General features: G+C 49.2%; 2 protein-coding genes across 13 annotated transcripts in view; both read right to left on the reverse strand.

Moving 5' to 3' along the window:
- The window catches only part of LOC144587187 (uncharacterized), a 28400-nt gene extending 26369 nt beyond the window's left edge, over window positions 1-2031 (reverse strand). For 2 of the 6 annotated variants that reach the window (XM_078386874.1, XM_078386875.1), the window contains exons 1-2: window positions 1710-1956; window positions 708-1331 (exon numbers count right to left, since the gene is read on the reverse strand). In XM_078386874.1, coding sequence (XP_078243000.1) covers window positions 708-944 — 237 coding nt within the window. In that variant the 5' untranslated portion in view covers window positions 945-1331; window positions 1710-1956. Of the gene's footprint in view, window positions 1-707; window positions 1493-1709 lie in introns of those variants that run through there. The other 4 variants (XM_078386877.1, XM_078386872.1, XM_078386876.1 and 1 more) reach the window with 3 other exon arrangements.
- A 2190-nt stretch (window positions 2032-4221) lies between these two features.
- On the reverse strand, window positions 4222-19346 carry LOC144587186 (uncharacterized). Of its 7 annotated transcripts, none has more exons than XM_078386869.1 (8): window positions 19192-19346; window positions 17703-17828; window positions 16043-16169; window positions 15515-15598; window positions 11910-11986; window positions 10225-10351; window positions 8640-8735; window positions 4222-8446 (listed from the first exon to the last, which is right to left on the reverse strand). In XM_078386869.1, the coding sequence occupies exons 2-8, from the start codon at window positions 17715-17717 to the stop codon at window positions 5493-5495; spliced, it is 3480 nt and encodes a 1159-aa protein (XP_078242995.1). In that variant the 5' UTR covers window positions 17718-17828; window positions 19192-19346; the 3' UTR covers window positions 4222-5492. The 7 variants fall into 7 exon arrangements, with proteins under 7 accessions (XP_078242995.1, XP_078242994.1, XP_078242993.1 ...); XM_078386868.1 differs by having other exon boundaries at window positions 4222-8455; XM_078386867.1 differs by having other exon boundaries at window positions 11910-12010.
- Between the last annotated feature and the right edge of the window lie 1473 nt (window positions 19347-20819).

Raw genomic sequence — 20819 nt, forward strand, 5'->3', positions numbered from 1 at the left:
ACACTGATATCACAGCAGGTGAAGTATGCAGCAGCTAGTCTGCTAAGAGGAACATCCTCCAAAAGCCACAGGATGCACCAGTTCTGAAATATTTGCACAGGCTGATCAAACACTTCGGGTCTGAAATCAAGGTGTCGACAACGACTTAGAAATGGCTTGGGACCTGGAGGTTTGAAGGAGTGCCTCTCCCTAAATAAACCCGGTTGATCACTAAGATCCATGGGGAAGACCTTCCTCCATATTCCCACATCTGAGAACCATTTGTCATCTGGAGACACAATGGAGGGTGTTTCCTGAGGCAGCCCCCAAGCTGTGGGGTGTCCTCCCTTTGGAAGCCGAATTGGCACCAACATTGGCGTCAATTTCACCACCAAGTCAAGACCTATTTATTTGTCAGGCCCTTTGTGGGTTGAGGACCATGGCCTGCGCAGCTTCTCATATCCTGTTTTAAATGTTCTGAAAGCTTGAATGTTTTCATTTTGTGCAGTTTGATTTCAAATTGTTTTATCTCTCTTAAGTTTAAAATTTGGTTTACGCAGCTGAGTAACCCACCGCGAGATCTTGTTATATTGGGTGGACTATAGGCATTTAAACAAAAAAAAATATATGAAGAAAAATAAATGCTGGAAAAATAAACGCATTCCCCCTTGAAAAGGGAGACGGCTCCCTTCCACATTTCTGAAATCATTCTCCTTCCTCCTGGTTACCTCATGAGGCGGCATGACCACTGTTTCCCCGGTGAGGAAAGGAGTCCCATCACAGGATCGTGGCCAGGCTTGATGCACATCTTCAGGGTTTGACCTCAGACATAGTGTTCCAGATCTAGAAACCCCCCAAGTGAGCTGTGGAGAAAGGAGAGTCATAACAAGGGGGCCATAAAAAGCAAACCATTTTGATCCCAAATCCACCCTCTCTCCATAAAACTCTTCACACTCTGGAGACATCGCTCACCCTCTCTTTCCCTGGAAAACCATCCTTTTTCTCTGTCAGCAAAAGGCCAGAATGGGCCAAAGTTACTCTGCCGACAGCGATGTGTAGCTATGCTAGTTTGGGGATTCGGAGACCTGTAGTCCAATAGTAGGGGGGAAAACGTGCATCTTGTGTACAGTGGATACAGGAACATACTGGGATTCAGGAGACTTGAATTCGAATCCCTCCTTGGCCATTAACTCCCATGGGAAACCACCTCTTGAAAATGAGCGGAGATCATTTTTAGGGAAGGCCAACGTGATTTGACAGCTGATGACGAGGCAACAAGTCGAAACCCAGCAAATTCTATGGAAGGGGGGTGGGGCGCGGGATTCCTTCTGGCCTTGTCCTTGAGAGGCTAGCTGGAAAAGGGGGAAAAGTAGCAGGGAGACCAGTAGGTCCCGCTGGGTGCCGGGTTCAAGAGCACCCACAGGTGAACCACCCCCACACCCACCCTGGCCAAATGCCGGTGCCTCTCAGGGGAGACGGCATCACGAGCCCCCCTTCCCTCCAGGGGTGGGATCTTGGCCCCCAGACACCCCCACAGGAGGAGGGCCAGAGAAAGACCTGCCTGGCAGGGCGGACGTGCTGGGGAAACACCCCGGTGGTGGGGGTGGGGAATCTGCCACCTGGGCTGCAGGGAGACGCGTCCGTGGCCCTTTTTGGAGGGGGGGGGCATGGGAAGCAAACCCGCCCCAAACAGGCACAGCCCGGACACCCCCCCCCCCCCCAGCGCTCACCTCCCTCCAGCTCCTCATCGGGAGGCCGGACTCCCAAGCGCCTTCAGCGGAGACCACGAAGAAAGAAGGAGGGAGGAGGATACAATGTTTCCAATTCCGCTTCCTTTTGGAAGAGCGCCACCAGGAGGAGCTCCTCTACCTTCTTCGTAGATCTAGGGGCCTCCCCTCCCCGCATCGCCTCCGCTGGCCGCCCGTCGGTCGGGAGCCGGAAGTGTGGCAATTGCGTTCGCCCGCGTGGCTTCTAAAGGGCAAAAGTTCTGCTGCGGGGCTTGCAGGCTGGACTTGCGAAGGGAAGCCGAGCCGAGTTGGCGGCGTGGATCGCACCCGGGGGGGGCCCGGCCCCGCCGAGGCCACCTTCTCCTCCTCCTCCTCGCGAGGAGGCCCTTCTCCAAGCGCCACAGAGAGCGAGCGAGCGAGCGCATCCCAGCATCTCTTGAGCCCTAAAACCGGACCCTTTCCCCCCAAAAAAAAGCCGGAGTTAGGGGTTAAGTGGGGGGGGGGAGGCGTTTCCTTGACCGCCCTGGGATTGATCCCGAGCCCACGAACCTTCCTGGCCGCCTGCTCGCCTCAAGAGGTTGCCCCGTCCAGGGGTTCTCGAACTTGGGCAACCCCAGATGTTCTTGGACTACAATTCCCAGAAGCCTTCTTCACCCCTGGCTGTGCCGGCCAGGATTTTCGGGAGTGGCCGTCCAAGAACATCTGGATTGCCCAAGATGGAGACCGACCCACTGGCCCCGGCCGTGTAACCCATCTGCAAAGGACAGCTGCCGGGGGGGGGGCACCCTTCTCTGGAATCTTTTGACTCCTCTCCCTCCCAGAAATCTACCCAATTTCTCAAGGGATGGGGGGGGGGAAACAGGGTGCTTTTGGAGCATGGCTGGGGGGTGGGCTGGGAAAGAAGGCATCTCCCCAAGTCAGCAAAACCTGGACAGGGAACAAAACAAAATGTGTGAAGAAAACAAAACAAAAAAATCATTCAGAACGTGATACTGGACAAAAGACCTTCGCAGATACCCTGGACATCCAGAAAGGTGACAAGGGGGTCCTCAACCCAATCAAGTCTGCACTCTGTCTGGAGGCAAAAATGTTGAAACCAAGGCTATCCTGCTGTGGCCACCTCGTGAGAAGGCAGGCTTCCCTGGGAAAGACCCTAAGGCAGGCAAAGGCGGAAGGCGGCAGGAAAAGAGGAAGACCTAAAAGAAGATGGAGCCCATCAAGGCCACAGACAGGAGCCTGTTAAAACAAAGTGTGCTGTTTATATTCCACCCCCAACCGCTTAAAGCCCCCTCTCGGCAGTTCTACAATTCCACAGGCTACACGTTGCCCCCCAGAAGTGGGTACTTAGTTTACTGACCTCAGAAGGATGGGAGAGGATGTCGTCATCAACTTTGAGCCAGCGACCTGCGCCCATCAAGATCAAACTCGGGTTGTGAGCAGAGTCTTGACTGCACTACTGCAGTTTAACCATTGCACCACAAGCCTCCTGTTAGGGACAGGCAGGACTTCCTGGTGGGGAGAGGAGTCGGAAGCCTCTCTCTGTTCCTGAAGCCTAGCTGGAAGGATCGGAGATTCTGTCCAAGTACTTAAGTCTGTCCCTGCTAGCAGAGGAGGGCAGGAGAGGGTTCAGGTCACAATGGCTACCTACCCCTCTCAGTTCCCAGGGAGTGGATGTTCCCAGATGGGACTCCCAAGATGAAAAGAAAGGATGCTTCCTTCAGTGGAACAGCTAATTCTACTCTCTGAAGGGATGGTTTTCCCAGCTGATCCCCTTCGGCTGACCAAATTTAAAAGTTTTAACGAAGCTCCAAGAAGCACAGGGTTGGCCTCATATTCCCTTTTCCGTGTAACCCGAAAAAATGTGCCACTTTTTAAAAACGGAGCTCCATCTCAAAAGCATTCATTTTAAAGTCTCTAATCTCTCCCCTGTCCAGATCTCTTCCCTCCCTAAACCAGTGCTACTCAAACTTGGGCCACCCAGATGTTCTTGGACTACAACTCCCAGAAATCCTGGCCAGCACAGTAAGGGGTGAAGGCTTCTGGGAATTGCAGTCCTAGAACATCTGGGGACCCCAGTTCAAGAACCACTGCCCTGAACTACTACATCCAGTATGAGGTAGTAGAGAGAGTGCTGGACTAGGACTCAGGAGGCCTCAGTTTGAATCCTTCCTCAGCCATAAAAACTTAGCAGGGTGTGTAGAACTGGTAAAGCCACTCCTTAAATAACTCATTTACCTTGATCGTTCTATTCGGGTAGCTATATAAGTTGGTTCTGACCTGATAGCACGAAAGAGCAACAACAAACCATTATCTTGACCATCCTGGTCAAGATGCCCCCTTGGTGGCACAAATAATTGTTATGGTCTTGTTTCAGGTTTCTGTGGAATCCTTCACACACCCTCTTTGTAACCTAGAACATTTGGGATAAACATGTTATGCTTTGGCTAACCCCCCCCCCCCACACACACACACCCCTCAGTTGCAGAAGGTTTACAGCTGATCACAAATACACACATTGCAACTAATAAATCATATTTCAAAAGTTAATGAAACAGTTAGGAATACACCATCCAAGGCCGTGGGATTTTAATAAAAGCATATAATTTTGGAACTACCCACATGGACATGGTGCACAGCCTGAAGACGGATTATCTTTGAAAGCTTGCTGGATTTTTTTTTGTTCTTTTGTTTTATTTTCTTAATAGTCCAATAAAGGTATCCCCTGTTTCTGTATTTATACCACCTGAGTAGGGGACTTAACAGCTTAATCACCCTAAGGCTATAATGGTTACAAGCTTTTATCTGAACATTTCAAAAGTTGCCTGTTCACATAAAGGTATCTCAGCTTCCCGGTGGTGCTTCTCACTTTCCGTCAGCAGCTACATTTTCCTCCAGTTTTTAACCATTCTAAAATTATAGTCTTGTACAGGGAGCGACCACCTGAGGAGATGTTGACTAGCTTCACTGACTTTGCCGAACCAGTAAAGCAAGCTGCGGTCATTCTGAATTTTAAAGCTTCAGCCCCAGAGATGAACCTGTAGTTTGTTAAAAGACCAGGGGACAGCAAGAACTTCCACCGTCCTTCTCATGAGTGGCAGACTTTCTCTCAAAAACTAGGCTCCTCTCTCAAGTGAGTCATTGCTTTTGACAAGGTTATCTGATTGATCTCAAATTGAAAATAACCCTCTCAGGGAAAAATGTCAGCTGTAAGGAAGTCTTGCAAACTCAAACTACCAAAGATTGTTATGATCTCTGAGGACTTTGGTTAAGTGCCATCTCTGGTGACCTCATTAGGACCATTAGATAAGAAGATATCACACTAGATCTGATCAATCGAGAACTCTGCCTTTCCATGGGAGATAAGCCCCCAAAATGGAAACTTAACTCCTATATGTGTTGAACCTCATTAAGAAAATTTGGGGGGGAGAATAAACTGATGGTATGGACTTGCCACTTTGTTGATGAATTAACTCCTGTCTGGATTACATCAATTAGGTCCTCTAAATTCTCTCTCTTGTCCTTTCCTCTGCATTACAAGTCCAATCTCCTTCTCCTGTCCTGTTCTTCCCTCCGCTCTTCTCCTCCCCATGAAAAAAACACCCTTTCTCCTTTCATAGGCTCTCCTCCACAAACCCTGTTCCTCCCTGTAACAAAAGTACCCCCAAAGATTCAGTGTTTTTGAGTTTACCAAAAGGCCTGCTACCCACAAGACACCTGAAATGAAAGATCAGGTCCATAAAAGGCTGCTAAATGAAAGCAAAATAAATGTTTTCCACCTGCCCATCCCTATTTCTGGGGTTCCTCCTCCTCTACATGCATACTTTCATGCCTTTTAAGAGAGGATTTCTGACTGAAGCTCTTTCCGCAGCTGGGGCATTTATAGGGCTTCTCCCCGGTATGGAGTCTTTCATGCCTTCTGAGGTTTGATCTCTCACTGAAGTCCTTGCCGCACTCAGAGCACTTGTAAGGCTTCTCCCCGGAGTGAAATCTTTGATGATGTCTAAGGCGCGCACTCTCGCTGAAGCTCTTCCCACACTCGAGGCATTTATAAGGCTTCTCTCCGGTGTGGACTCTTTGATGGTTTTTAAGGTTTGAGCTCTGACTGAAGCTCTTCCCACACTCGAGGCATTTATAGGGCTTCTCCCCTGTGTGAAGTCTTTGATGTACCGTCAGCTTTGAGCTGCACCTAAAGCATCTCCCACACTCTGAGCATTTGTAGGGTTTCTCTCCCGTGTGAAGCCTTTGATGGCTTTTGAGTTCTGAATTTTGACTGAAGCTCTTCCCACATTCAGGACATTTATAAGGCTTCTCTCCAGTGTGAATCCTTTCATGTATCTTCAGCTTCGAGTTGTATCTGAAGGTCCTTCCACACTCGGAGCATTTGTAGGGATTTTCCCCCATGTGAAGACTTTGGCTCTTCCCACCTTCAGTGCTTTTATAGGGGTCCTCCCCAGCGTGGACCTTTTGGTGGCTTTTAAGGGCTGAGCTCTGACTGAAGCTCTTCCCACACTCGAGGCATTTATAGGGCTTCTCCCCGGTGTGGACTCTTCGATGCTTTGTAAGATCTGATCTCTGACTGAAGCTCTTCCCACATTCCTCACATTTATTCTCCCCCGTGTGGAGTTTCTGGTGCAAGGAAAGGTCTGAGCTGCGTCGGAACTGCTTCCCACACTCCAAGCATTTGAAAGGTTTCTCCCCAGTGTGGACTCTTTGGTGCTCTTTAAGAGTATTTCTATCGGAGAAGCTTTTCTCACACTCTGGGCACTTATGGGGTTTCTCTCCTGTGTGGACTCTTTCGTGCTTTCTAAGGCCTGCACCTTGACTGAAGCTCTTTCCACATTCGGAGCACTTATAGGGCTTCTCCCCAGTGTGGATTCTTTGATGTTCCCTCAGGTTTGAGCTGTACCTGAAGCTCCTTCCACACTCTGAGCACTGGTAGGGCTTCTCCCCCGAGTGGAGTCTTTGGTGGGCTTTGAGGTCCGCATTTCGACTGAAGCTCTTCCCACACTCAGAGCATGGACAGGGCCTCTCCCCAGTGTGGATGCTCTCATGGTTCTTGAGAAGGGTCACCTCTCTGAACGTCCTTCCGCACACCAAGCACTGAAAGGGCTTCTCCCCGGTATGAATTCTCTGGTGTTTTTCCAGGGATGACTTCTGGGTGAAGCACGACCCACACGTTGAGCACTTGTAGGGCTTCTCCCCAGTGTGGACACTCTTGTGGTGTGCAAGGTAGGACCGATGGCTGAAACTCCTTCCGCACTCCGAGCACTGGTACGGCTTATCAGCAGTATGGCTGCTTTGATGCACTCGAAAGGAGAAGCTCCAACGAAAAGACACACCACACACGGCACATTTGTAGGGCTTCTCCCCAGTGTGGACTCTTTTGTGGTGTGACAGGTAGGATCTGAGGCTGAATCTCCTTCCGCACTCTGAGCACTGGTACGGCTTCTCCCCGGTGTGGATTTTTGTATGGTTTTTGAGGGACACACTCTCACTGAAGCTCCTTCCACATTCTGTGCATTTGTACGGCTTCTCCCCTGTATGAACTCTTTGGTGGCTTTTAAGGGTTGACCTCTGACTGAAGCTCTTTCCACAGGCTGAGCATTTGTGGGGTTTCTCCCCAGCGTGGCCACTTTGATGCTTTCTCAGGGTGGAGTCCCGGCTGACGCTCTTCCCACCTTCTCCACCTCCGTTCTCCAACATGTGGCTTTTCTGATGTGAGTAAAGGTTTGAGGTGCGTCTGTACTGCCTGCCACATTCTAAACATTTGTAGGGTTTCTCCCCTGTGTGGATTCGCTCATGGCTTTTAAGGAACGCACTTCGACTAAAACTCTTTCCACACTCTACGCATTTATAGGGCTTCTCCCCCGTGTGGATTTTTTGATGCTCCCTAAGGTTTGAACTGTATCCGAATCTTCTTCCGCACTCTGAGCATTCGTAGGGCTTCTCCCCTGAGTGGAGTCTTTGGTGGCTTTTGAGCTCTGAATTTTGACCGAAGCTCTTCCCGCATTCAAAGCATGGATAGGGCTTCTCTCCGGTGTGGACCCTTTGATGGTTTTTGAGGGATAATTTCCAGGTAAAGGTCTTTCCACACTCTGAGCATTCATAGGGTTTCTCCCCAGTGTGGATTCTTTGGTGGTTTTTAAGACCTGCACTGTGACAGAAGCTCTTTCCACACTCTGAGCACTCAAAGGGCTTCTCCCCAGTATGAAACTTCTGATGCGCTCGGAAGGAGAAGCTCCAGCGGAAAGCCATTCCGCAGACCGAGCATCTGTAGGGCTTCTCCCCAGTGTGGATTCTTTGATGGCATTTAAGGCTGGAGCTCTGACAGAAGCGCCTTCCACAGTCCGAGCATTCATAGGGTTTCTCTCCGGTGTGAACCCTTTGATGGTGTCTAAGCTTTGTGCTTTTACCAAAGCCCTTCCCACAAACTGAACACTTATAGGGTTTCTTGGATGGGTGGGATCTTCTCCACCTGTTTAACTCTGCACTTGAGCGCATTTGTTTCCCACCCTTCTCGGTTCTCTCCCCTCTGTGATTCTTCTGAAAGTATCCATGCCTCTTCAAGTTCCTTCCGCACAGGGCATATTTTGTCCCCTTCTCTCTCTTGTGAAATGCCTTTGTGCTTCCTTTCAAACTGAGGTCACTGCCTTTCGAAGTGACCAATTTATTCCCATGCTTTTTTATTCCCCTTTTCCTGTTCTGCTGCTCACACTGTGTATCGTTGTCCCTTCCGTCACCTGAAAGAACTAAAATGGAAATGCAGTCAGGAAGGAAGAGATGTTCAAAGTAGGGAACAAACCCAAGAAATGACTACATTGATTAGACCTTGACAGGAAGACAGACTTTACCCAGTATGTTCAAAGCTTCTGCAAAACTTCTGCCATCCTGCCTCCAAGCCATGAGCCCCCCCCTTTAATTCCCTCTCCTCACCTGGGCAGCCCCCTCCTGAGCACCCATCATCGGATGGCTCCCTGACAAAGGGATCGTCCCCTTCTTCCAGCATGGAGATGAGGGCAGGTTTGGGAGCTGGGCAGGAGGAAACAAGAGAAATAAGCTGGATCAAGGGGGGAGAAAGCCACAGCCCCCCCTTGCATCTGGAACAGAAGCAGCCTTACCGAGGATCTTCTGTTAGAAGCCTCAAAAAAGCAGGGATGTTGCCAAGACTTTGGGTCTGAATCCCAAGTCTGGGTCTGAGTCTTTGGTATCAAGTCCCAAGCTTGAGTCTCTATTGAAAACAAGCTTTTCCCCCCCAGAAAGAAAAGGGAGGGTGGGTGGGTTCTACAGTGGAGTCTCGACTTATAGACGATTCCACTTACGAACTTTTCGAGATCCGTACTTCTCCGGCTGCAAAGTTTCACTTTGGTGCTTTCATTCAAATTTGGCGCTTTCCCATCCTCCCCTTTCCAGTCCGTAGGCCGTGGATCTGCCTCCGGAGGCTTTCCAGGGCTTCTCCAACACCATAGGAGGCATCTTGGAGGTCCCTGCCGCCGCCGATAGTGCCTCCAAAGCATGATTGACAGGGGATGGAAGCCTCCAAGAAGCCTCCCATGGCGGCCGAGAAGCCTGAAAGGCATCCAGAGGTCCCCCCGCTGCTGCTGCCGTTGCTGGGAGCCGAGCGGCAGTGGTGGCAGGGGAAGTCCAGGAGTCCGAGCATGACCGGGATCGCCCGGCGCAGCGCAGCTCCCAGCAGCGGTGGCGGCAGTGGGGGACCTCCAGAGGCCTTCCCTGCCGCCTTCTGAGGCCACCCGGAGGGCCCCCTGCTTCAGAGGCACTATTGGCAGCAGCGGGAGCCCTCTGAGAAGCCTCTCATGGCAGTGAGGAATGCCTCCACAGGTTCCCTCCCACTGATGCAGGCTTTCCCAGGGTGGACCGGACCTACCAGGGGAGGGCTTCCCCCAGTAGGCCCGGTCTATTGCCCTGGAAAGCCTGGCAGACTGGACCTACCAGGGGAGGGCTTCCCTTGGTAGGGCCGGTCTACTGCCTGGGAAAACCTAGTAGACTGGGCCTACCAGGGGAGGGTTTCCCTCGGTAGGCCTGCTCTACTGCCCAGGAAGGCATGGCGAGTAGACCGGGCCTACTGAGGGAAGCCCTCCCCTGGTAGGCCTGGTCCTCCCTGGGAAAGCCTGCGTTGGTGGGGGCGGGGGCCCTTTGAGAGTCCTCCAGCAGCGCGGCGGTGGGGGACCCCTGGAGAGCTTTGAAAAGGTAAGGTTAATTTTTATAAAAAATGATTTTCATTTTGGGGGGGCGTGTTTCTCGGGCGGGTAATGGATTAATTGGTTTTCAATGCATTCCTATGGGAAATGCATATTTGACCTATGGACTTTTCGACCTACAGACACCATTCCAATATGGATTAATTCTGTAGGTCGAGGGTGCACTGTAAATCATGAGTCAAGTCCGAGTGAAGTCACTGCTGCGACTGAAGTCCGACTTGACAGCAAGGCCTGGAACTCGAGAGCCCCTCCCTGCTTAAAAGGAAAACCAAGGAAGGCCCAGGGAAGGGCAGGATCCTTACCCAGAGAAGCCACATTCCGATAGTTCTCCAGCAGGACCTCCTGGTAGAGAGCCCTCTGTCCCGGATCCAGGAGAGTCCACTCATCCCGGGAAAAATACAGGGCCACCTCCTCAAAGGAGAATGGGAGCTGGGTGGGAAAAGCAGAACATCTACTCACCGGTCATCCCATCAGATTCCTAGTCATTTGGATCCAGGATTAAGGTGTTCATTGAGAAGAGCAACCGGCCGAAACAGAGAATACTCTGGAGACCCAAACAGATGGTTGTCTTCTCAAGGAACAATCCAGATTCCAGCACCTCCAGAGAGCTTTGCAGGAACAACAGAGCAGCTGGATTGGGGCCCCTGCTGTCCAGGGCCATGGCTGCTGCTGGAGGTTGAGAACTTCCTTGCTGTTTGGGACTTAGGGAGAGATTTTACTGTTTTTGCTTTAAGCATGGAAAGGTCTTCTCGGGGCCATTCCTTGGCACTGAAAGATGAAAACACAACACCCTCATTCCCTCAAAAGGAAAGGAATAGGGAACCAAGCAAGAATGATCTAAGGGCATAACAAAGCCATCGCATGCCTTAGAGGTTAAAGGGTGTGGATGCTCCCCACCCTTTTCATTAAGGCCAAAACAGCCCTTTAACGTATATTAGCACACAGGGACTTCCCAAGTGTTTTGGGCTCTGCCTCCCTCCAGCCACTCCCAGGAACCATAGAAGAGATGGTGGGATCATCTTTGGGGAAGCTCTCGCACTGATTCTCCTACACGAGGGAAGTTGGTGCTTGGAATTTGTGTATAGTGCAGGCATACTTAAATGTCCAATTTAAAAAGCCGGGACATTCAATCCACTTTCAGATGTGCGACTGTTGTTCCTCAAAACACCCGGACCTTACTTTGCAATGTTGTATCCACATTGCCAACAGAAAAAAGGATGCCAAGTATTAACTAGCAGAGGCCAACCAGAATGTTGACAGCACGAGTGTCAGCAGTCTAGATGGTCTAAAAGGCTAAAGGAAAAGCATGGATACTTGTTGCAAAGCCTGGTGTTAAGTCACTCTCAAGTGTGCGCATGTGGTCCTTTCTTTGCAAAATGAGATTCAGTGGGAATTTACTGGAATCTTTGAGAGGGAAGTGAAATAATTTGAATTAGGGTGCCTGACTGGTTCTGTCCTTGAGATTAGTTTTTCCCCCTTTACATAGCCATTAGGTTCAACATTTCCATGTACTTGCTGATTTACTGCTCTAAACCAAGGTGAATGGAACAGCGAATCCTCCCAAATATTCTCCCAGAATTTATGAATTATTACTTTCTGTTTGAAACTCTGACAGCATCTCAGATCCAAAAATGGAAGCAGTAGTAAAGTTCATAATCAGGTGGCACCATGCTTTGGCAACAAGAAATAAGGTTCCTGATGCAGATGGGAAGAGGGAGTGAAAACCTCCAACTTCTGCATCTGGAAAGCCCGGGATCTGAAATGTGACGTTCAGTGCACCTCTTTCCCTTCTTATGGGGAGAAGGAAAGGCTCTCACAAGAGAAGACAGCGCTCCCCCCATGGCTACCCCAAACCTCCCCCCCCCGGTAGGACACACAGGTCTGGGATAGCTTTCCAAGGAACTTACCACTGTAGACAAGCATTTGGGTTGCACAGAAGGTTCCCACTGTGGACATTCCACTCTTACCATACCTGAAACTCACCCACCTTAAGCCCCTTCACTTCCTTCCTTTTTTGAGGTCCTTTCTTAGGAAACGTAGGAGGTGACCCTCCCCGCGCCTTCCCTGTGGGACACAGAGATGGAGAAACTGAAATAAAAGAGAGCCATGTGGTCAACACAAAATACAAATGCAAGAGCAGGTGATATCTTTATAGACCACTAAAACATTCATAGTACCATCTACGAGCTTTTGTGAACCAAGACCACTTCGTCAGGCATGTACCGGTGTGAAGAACTTAAAAGTCCAAAAGCTCATGGCAAGATGGATTTTGCTAGGTAGAGCCTTGTGGCGCAGTGGTTAAACTGCGGTACTGCAGCTGAATCTGTAATCACAACGGTTCTATCCCAGGTAGCCGTCTTAAGGTTGACTCGGCCCTCTATCCTTTCGAGGTCAGTAAAAGGAAGACCCAGCTCACTTGGGGGGGGGGAGATATGTAACTCATAAACCACCCACAGATTACTTTGAGTGTTATGGGGTGGTATATAATCAGTGGAGAGTTCTGACTAAACGCAATCCACCAGGAGGAGGAACATGCAAGCCACTCCAGTATCCTTGCCAAGAAAACTCCATGAACAGAAACAAATGGCTAAAAGATATGACACTGGAAGATGAGCCCCTCAGGTCAGAAGGCATTCAACATGATACTGAGGAACAGCGGAGGACAAGTACAAGTAGCTTCAGAGCTAATGAAGTGGTTGGGCCAAAGCCGAAAGGACGCTCAGCTGTGGACGTGCCTGGAAGTGAAAGGAAAGTCCAATGCTGTAAAGAAAAATACTACATAGGAACCTGGAATGTAAGATCTATGAACCTTGGTAAGTTGGAGGTGGTCAAAGAGGAGATGGCAAGAACAAATATTGACATCCTGGGCGTCAATGAACTGAAATGGATGGGAATGGGTTAATTCAATTCAGACGATTATCATATCTACTACTGTGGGCAAGAATCCTGTAGAAGGAATGGAGTAGCCCTTATAATCAACAAAAGAGTGGGAAAATCTGTACTTGGATATATTCTCGAAAATAATAGAATTATTTCAATATGAATCCAAGGCAGACCTTTCAACATCACAGCAATCCAAGTTTATGCACCAACCACCAATGCTGAAGAGGCTGAAACTGACCAATTCTATGAAAACCTAGGGGACTGGAATGCTAAAGTAGGGAGTCAAGAGATAAAAGAAAGAAGGGGTAAGTTTGGCCTTGGAGTTCAAAATGAAGCAGGGCGAAGGCTAAAGGGGCTAAAGGTGGTTCTCTTTGTCAAGAGAATGAACTGGGCATCAATCATTCTTTTCCAACAACACAAGAGGCGACTCTACACATGGAAATCACCAGATGGGCAATATCGAAATCAGATTGATTTTGTTCTCTTCAGCCAAAGATGGAGAAGCTCTATACAGTCAGCAAAAAAAGGACCTGGAGCTGATTGTGGCTCTGATCATCAGCTTCTCATACCAACATTCAAGCTTAAACTGAAGAAAGTAGGAAAAACCACTGGGCTAGTCAGGTATAATCTAAACCAAACCCCTTATGAAGAACAGATTTAAGGAACTAGAGTGCCAGAAGATCTATGGAGGGAGGCTCATAACATTCTACAGGAGGCAGCAACAAAAACCATCCCAAAGAAAAGGAAATGCAAGAAAGCAAAGTGGCTGTCCAATGAAGCTTTACAAATAGCAGAGAAGGGAAACAAAATGCAAGGGAGATAGGGAAAGTTACAGAACATTGAATGCTGACTTCCAAAGAATAGCAAGGAGAGACAAGAGGGCGTTCTTCAATGAACAATGCAAAGAAATAGAGGAAAATAACAGAAAAGGAAAAACCAGAGATCTGTTCTAGAAAACTGGAGATGTTAAAGAAACATTTTGTGCAAAGATGGACATGATAAAGGACAACAATGGGAGGGACCTCACAGAAACAGAAAACATCAAGAAGAGGTGGCAAGAATACACAGAGGAATTATACCAGAAAAATTTGGATATCCTGGACAACCCAGATAATGTGTTTGCTGATCTTGAGCCAGACATTCTGTAGAGTTAAGTCAAGTTGGCCTTAGAAAGAACGGCTAACAACAAGGCCAGTGGAGGTGATGACATTCCATTTGAACTATTTAAAATCTTAAAAGATGACACTGTTAAGGTGCTACATTCAATTTGCCAGGAAGTTCGGAAAACTCAACAGTGGCCAGAGGATTGGAAAAGATCAGTCTACATCCCAATCCCAAAGAAGGGCAGTGCCAAAGAATGCTCCAACTACCGTACAATTGCACTCATTTCACACGCTAGCAAGGTTATGCTCAAAATCCTCCAAGGTAGGCTTCAGCAGTATGTGGACCGAGAACTCCCAGAAGTACAAGCTGGATTTCGAAGAGGCAGAGGAACTAGAGACCAATTTGCTAACATGCGCTGGATTATGGAGAAAGCCAGAGAGTTCCAGAAAAACATCTGCTTCTGCTTCATTGACGACGCAAATGCCATTGACTGTGTGGACCACAACAAACTATGGCAAGCCCTTAAAGAAATGGGAGTGCCTGACCACCTTATCTGTCTACTGAGAAATCTGTATGTGGGACAGGAAGCAACAATTAGAACTGGATATGGAATAATTGATTGGTTCGAAATTGGGAAAGGAGTACAACAAATATCAAGAACCTCAGATATACAGATGATACTAGTCTGATGGCAGAAAATGAGGAGGAATTAAAAAACCTCTTAATGAAGGTGAAAGAGGAGAGCACACAAAAAATAGTCTGGAGCTCAACATAAAAACCCCCGCTAACATCATGGCCACTGGTCCCATCACCTCCTGGCAAATAGAAGGGGAAGAAATGGAGGCAGTGACACGTTTTACTTTCTTGGGCCCCATGATCACTGCAGATGGTGACAGCAGCCACGAAATTAAAAGACGCCTGCTTCTTGGGAGGAAAGCAATGAGAAACCTAGACAGCATATTCAAAAGCAGAAATATCACCTTGCTGACAAAAGTCCGCATAGTCAAAGCTGTGGTTTTTCCAGTAGCTATGTATGGAAGTGAGAGCTGGACTATAAAGAAAGCTGACCACCGAAGAATTGATGCTTTTGAATTGTGGTGCTGGAGGAGGCTTTTGGGAGTCCCCTGGACTGCAAGGAGAACAAACGTATCCAATTCTGAAGGAAATAAACCCTGAGTGCTCACTGGAAGGACAGATCCTGAAGCTGAGGCTCCAATACTTTGGCCATCTCATGAGAAGAGAAGACTCCTTGGAAAAGACCCTGATGTTGGGAAAGTGTGAAGGCAAGAGGAGAAGGGGACGACAGAGGATGAGACGGTTGGACAGGGTCATCAAAGCGACCAACATGAGTTCAACCAACTCCGTGAGGTAGTGGAAGACAGGAGGGGCCTGGTGTGCTCTCGTCCATGGGGTCATGAAGTGTCAGACATGACTTAATGACTAAACAACAACAACAACAATACAATCAGCACACTTTGCTTTAGGTACCATTTTCACCACCACCTCTGGTTTCCATTTGGACACACAGACCACAGCCATGACACCTCCCAGGTGTTCCCCACCCCAAGCCAGAAGCCACCTTTCCATTCCCCTGCACATACGCACCTGAGAAGTCTTCAGTGTCCGACGGGTCCTGGAGAAATGCATTGTCTCCTTCCTCCAACCAGGAGAGGAGAGGAGGTCTGGGAACTTAATGGGACAAACCAGACAGATTAGTTACTGCTGAGTACAGAAATATGGCCCCCACCTTCCTTTTCAGTGATCCTCTCAGTATGACAACTATGCGCCACCACCAGAGTCAGCAGCAGGGGATTGTGGGAAGGAAGCAGGAGGGATGGCTAATACCCACCTGAGCTTCCTACCAGAGCAGAATGGGCCCCAGAGAGGGAGGGATTGGCACGTCCACAGGAAAGGAAGGTCTGGTGGGTGTTGCATGTTTGTGCGCCCTTAGTGGGTGTCCCTTAAGCCTCACCCACAGCCCTTTCTGAGCTTCTAGTATCTGGAACACAGAATCCTACTCGGGATGCCAAGGGCTCAGGGAGAAGCCCCCAGATGACCGTGGTGTTCTCTTTGCACTTCTAGGTGAACACTTCTAAATGCTATGGAAAAACCCATGCAGAGCAGGATCCTTACCCACAGAGACCACACTCTTGTAATTCTCCAGCATGACCTCTTTGTAGAGAGTCCTCTGGCCCGGATCCAGGCGATCCCACTCCTCTCGAGAGAAAGACACGACCACCTCCTCAAAGGAGACCAGGAGCTGAAAGGGAAAAGCTGGCATTTTTAACTGTTGCTGTTTGCCACGCACCCCCCACCCCCCGCAAGACTTAACGTTTTGCCCAGGAAAATGAAATCAGAAGCGAACAATAGGCCATGAATTCTGACATAAAAATTCTGAAGGGAAAACGACACTCTTTTATTTACAGAATCAGAGAGAGGAACAGATCGTCCGTTTTACACAAACAGGAGCACTCTCTGCTAAGAAGAGAGTCCTCCTGTTGAGACTGAGAGGAGCACTCTCATTAATCCTTGGAATGTCATGGAAAGCAAGAGTGGGCAGGATCAGGGACACTTCTGTCCACAGCAAATGCTCTGGATTTCAGACTAGAGGGGACCTGCAAAGGCTCCTTTCTCTATTGACCAAGGCTCCTCTGAGGATGTGCAGAGCCCCCTTCCATGGCAAATGCAACGGATCTGAAGCAGGGCCCCAAAACGATTAAAATACAAAAAGACCTAAGAGGAACACAGAGTGTTTAGACTAAGACGTCTAAAAACACAACTCAAAAGTGTGGATTTTCACCTAAAGATCTTGGATCCAAGACCGCATCTCTCATTATGAGCCGGCTCAGGCAATAAGATCATCAGGGAAGGCCTTTCTCTCGGTCCCACCACCTTCACAGGGGCATCTGATGGGGACCCAGGAGAGGGCCTTCTCTGTGGCAGCTCCCAGCCTCTGGAACTCCCTCCCACTGGCCCCATCTTTGCCACCCTTCCACAAGTAAGCAAAGACCTTTCTCTTCAGGCAGGCCTCCCTTTAAAAAGCACCTGTCCAACAGGGACTGTTCAATCATCATTGCTCCTTTTAAATGTTTTTTAACTATTGTTTTATCCATTCGTTTTGATACTATTGTTTCATTCTTTTAAAATATTGTAATAATGTATCATTTTAAGTTTTAACGCTGTTCATTTTAATACCGTCAGCCACCTGGTTGCTTTTTTAAGGAGAAAAGGCAGCAGAGCAATATAACCATGGGGCAGTGATTAAACTGCAGGACTGCAGTCAGGCCTCTGCTCATGAATTGAGATTGTTTGTGATGGGTTCAAGTAGCTGGCTGGAGATTTTTTTTCCCTGGGTGTATAAATTGAGGGCCCATGGGTGGGTGAGTAGGGCAAAGTATTGTTTGCATCATTATGTCGTAAACCACCCAGAGACAGCTCCAAGCAGTATGGGGCAGTATAGAATTTGAAACAAAAATAATAAAATAAAATAAAATAAATGTTGCTGAATGTATTGTAATCCATTTCTGTTAGCTTTAAAGGTCTTGGTTGGCTTTCCTGCTCCCTCTGTGAAAACATTTCTGGTTTTTTTCCCTCGTAAAGTGAAAACTCACTTAACAGTGGCCAGAAATACTCCTTCTGTGCAGCAGACCTGCCTTGTGGACACCAGAAAGCCTTTGAGGGCTCCTCGTAGGAAAAGAAAAAGAAGAGAGAAGTAGCTTCCTTTGAGGGAGGAGATGCGAGACGCCTTACCTTCCACGCTTCCTGCGTGGTTCTCCCACCACCTTCAACTTACCTGATCCGGGGGCATATCGGCGGCTTCTTCAAATGGAGAACGGCTCCCACTGCAGGATCGTGGCCAGGCTTGCACTCACTGAGGGCGTATCGTCGTCTCTGCTGCCCCTGATCCAGAAACACCCCCCTGTGTGTGCCATGGAGAGTAAGTGAGGGGAACATCTTTGCAAAGCGGTTACAAATAGCAAGATCCCACCATCCCATACCCATCACCAACCCTGCACAAATTCTGAACCCCTAAACTCAGGAGGTGTCTTTCTCTCTGATCCTCCCTCCCCCCCCCAAAGGGGACCCTTCTCCGTAATGCACAACATGCTGGACTGTGCAAAGGGGACTCCCTGGGTTTTTTCTCTCTTATGGATTTAATGACAACATTTCTAGCTTATCCTTTTATAGTGAGACCTCAGGACAGATCATAGAGCTGTAGAACCCAGTTTGAGAAGCACAGAACATTAAAACAATTTAAAATCAAGCCGTTGAAGACAAAGGCAAATGAAACATTCAATTATTAAAACCAGTACATTAAAAAAAAAAAACTGGACAGGCCAGGATCCCCAGCCCCCTTTCAAGCCTCTGAGAAATAAAAATGGTTTCACTCAACACCGAAATGACGTGAAAGTTGGCACCAGTCAAGCTGCCAAGTTGAGGGGGGGATCCCACATTTAGGGTGCTACAGCCGCAAAACTGCTCTTCTTGGTCATGCCATCGGGGGGGGGGGAGTCTGGGCCTTGTCGTCCAAAAGCAGGAAAAGCCACTTAGACAGAATGGATACAGGAAGAGACTTAGGAGACCTGGGTTCGAATCCTGACTTGGCCATAGAAACTCCCTGGATTTAGGGAGCTCCATGGGAAACACACTTCCTGGTAGTTATCTCAGGGAATTTGAAAACCCCTTTTAGCCGCCTAGAGTGGTCTGAGCTGACTAGATAGGTGGGATATTAAATAAATAAATAAATAAATAAATAAATAAATAAATAAATAAATAAATAAATAAATAAATAAATAAATAAATAAATAAATAAATAAATAAATAAATAAATTTTTAAAGATCCCAGTAAAGGTGGAAGTGACTGGGCAGCAGGTCTCAGGGTAACAACCCAAGCCACCTTTTTAAGATGAAACGCGGGACAGACAGACAGACAGACAGACAGACAGATAACAGAGCTTGCAATTTCTGCCATGGGATATCTATTTTGCTGCGTGCAGGATTGCGGTGTCTCCTCGCGAGGCAGCCAAAGGCCAGCTCCATCCAGGTGGTGCGGGAGCCTTCGATGAGAGGTAGATCTTCGCTCCCTCTCCCCCCTGATCGCCCCCTCCGCCCACCCCCAATCCGGAGCCTGGCACAGGCCTGCCTTGCAAGACTGTCGGGCAAAGCCATCCGCACGGGTGGCTCGGATCAACCCCATCGGGGGCCTCTCTGCCTCCTCCTCCCCCCAACAAGTCCCCCACCCGCCCCCATCTCGGTTCCTGCCCCCCCTACCCGAAACCCACCTCCTTCCAAGTCCTGATGCGAGAAACTCCCGAGGAGGCCACTCTCCCCAGCGCGATCACCGGAGACCACAAAAAAAAGGCGGCGGGGGGGGGGAAGGGGGCGGAGGAGGAAGGCAAAGATACAACGTTTTACAATGTGTCCACTTCCGCTTCCCGTGGGAGGTTCGCCAGCAGGAGGCGCTCCTCTACCGCGATCGTAGCTCTACCGTCCCTCCCCCCCACCCCCACCCCCACCCCCACCCCCACCCCTCCCTCCGCCGGAGCGCCTCGTCCTTCTCCCTCTTTTGCAGCCTTGCGGCGGCGGGGGGGGGGGCGCCTGCGGACTCTTCCCCCCCCACACCTCCCCAATGTAAAGCTGCAATGGAGGGAAAAGCCCTGCCGGGATTGGGAACCTGGGGGGGGGGGGGTTGGGGGGGAGCGAGGAGGGGAAAGGGGGCTCTCTTGACCCCCCCGCCTGCATTTATTTATTTGGAAAGCGCCGAGAGTGGTCTTAAGCAGCCAGATGGGCCGCAGAGGAGTCAAATAGTAAATAAATGAATAAAAATAATTTTAAATATCCTTGACATAGATAGGCTTACATCCGGAGAAGAACATATTTAAAAGTGGAAAACGTTGCGTGTTCCACGGTGGTTTATATCGTTAAAAGACAATATTGCAAGCTAAGAACAATGAATGTGAAGATGCAGCTTACATCATTAAAAGAGTATTAGAGCTTGAAACCATAAGTGTAGAAATATTTTAAAAAGGAACAAGACAAGCATCGCTCTGGGAGATGCTAAAATCCATCTAAAAGTCACACCCACAGAGCCAATACAAATGCAGGAACTGGTGATAGCTTTAGGGAAAGCCTCACCTGAAGAGAAAGCTCTATTTGCCTGCTTTCAGGACAGCCAAGATGGGGTCAGCCTGACCTCCAGGGGCAGGGAGTTCCACAGTCCCTGGGAGCACTCACGGAGAAGGCCGTTTCTCTGGGTCCCATTTGTGAAGGTGGTGGGACTGAGAGAAAGGCTTGGCGTGAGTGGGGAGGGAAGCTGACCGTGCCACCAGAGCCGTGGAGTCCAGGCAGGGGCATCCCAGGGGCATCCCACCCACCCCCACACACCCACCTGGCATAGGGCAGTGCCAAGGGTGGAGCTTCCCTCTTTGGCTCTTTGCTCCAGGCATGCTTACCTCCATCCGCCTCCTGGGTGGGGAAACTCACGAGCAACCCATTTTCCCCAAAGGAGTGTGTGGCAGAAAAGCAGGGCAGACTTTGGGGTTTCCCTCGAACCCAGCACAAAACACACAGAGTAGGAAGGCTCCTCCTTTTTCCAAACTTCTGTTTTCCCCACTTCTCTCTCTCTCTCTCTCTCTCTCTTCTTTCAGTTTTCTGCCTGGCAGCCAGGAGGAAGATGGGGGGGGGGCACACAAGTGCCACCCTGGCTGGCCACCTTCTCCCCTGCTTGGCCCTTTGGATCTGCATCAGGCAGCTGGGAGATCCAGTCCTCCTTGTCTTTCTCTCTCTAGGCACCCCAGAACAAATCATTGGGGTCAGAGATCCTGCAAGGTTCAAAACAAAATCTGGAGTGGATTTTCCTCCAAGACTGGAGTCATAGCAGGCCTTGAGGTTCCCCTCCCATCACCTTCTC

The sequence above is a fragment of the Pogona vitticeps genome, chromosome 2 (assembly GCF_051106095.1).
Source record: "Pogona vitticeps strain Pit_001003342236 chromosome 2, PviZW2.1, whole genome shotgun sequence".
Classification (NCBI taxonomy): Eukaryota; Metazoa; Chordata; class Lepidosauria; order Squamata; family Agamidae; genus Pogona; species Pogona vitticeps.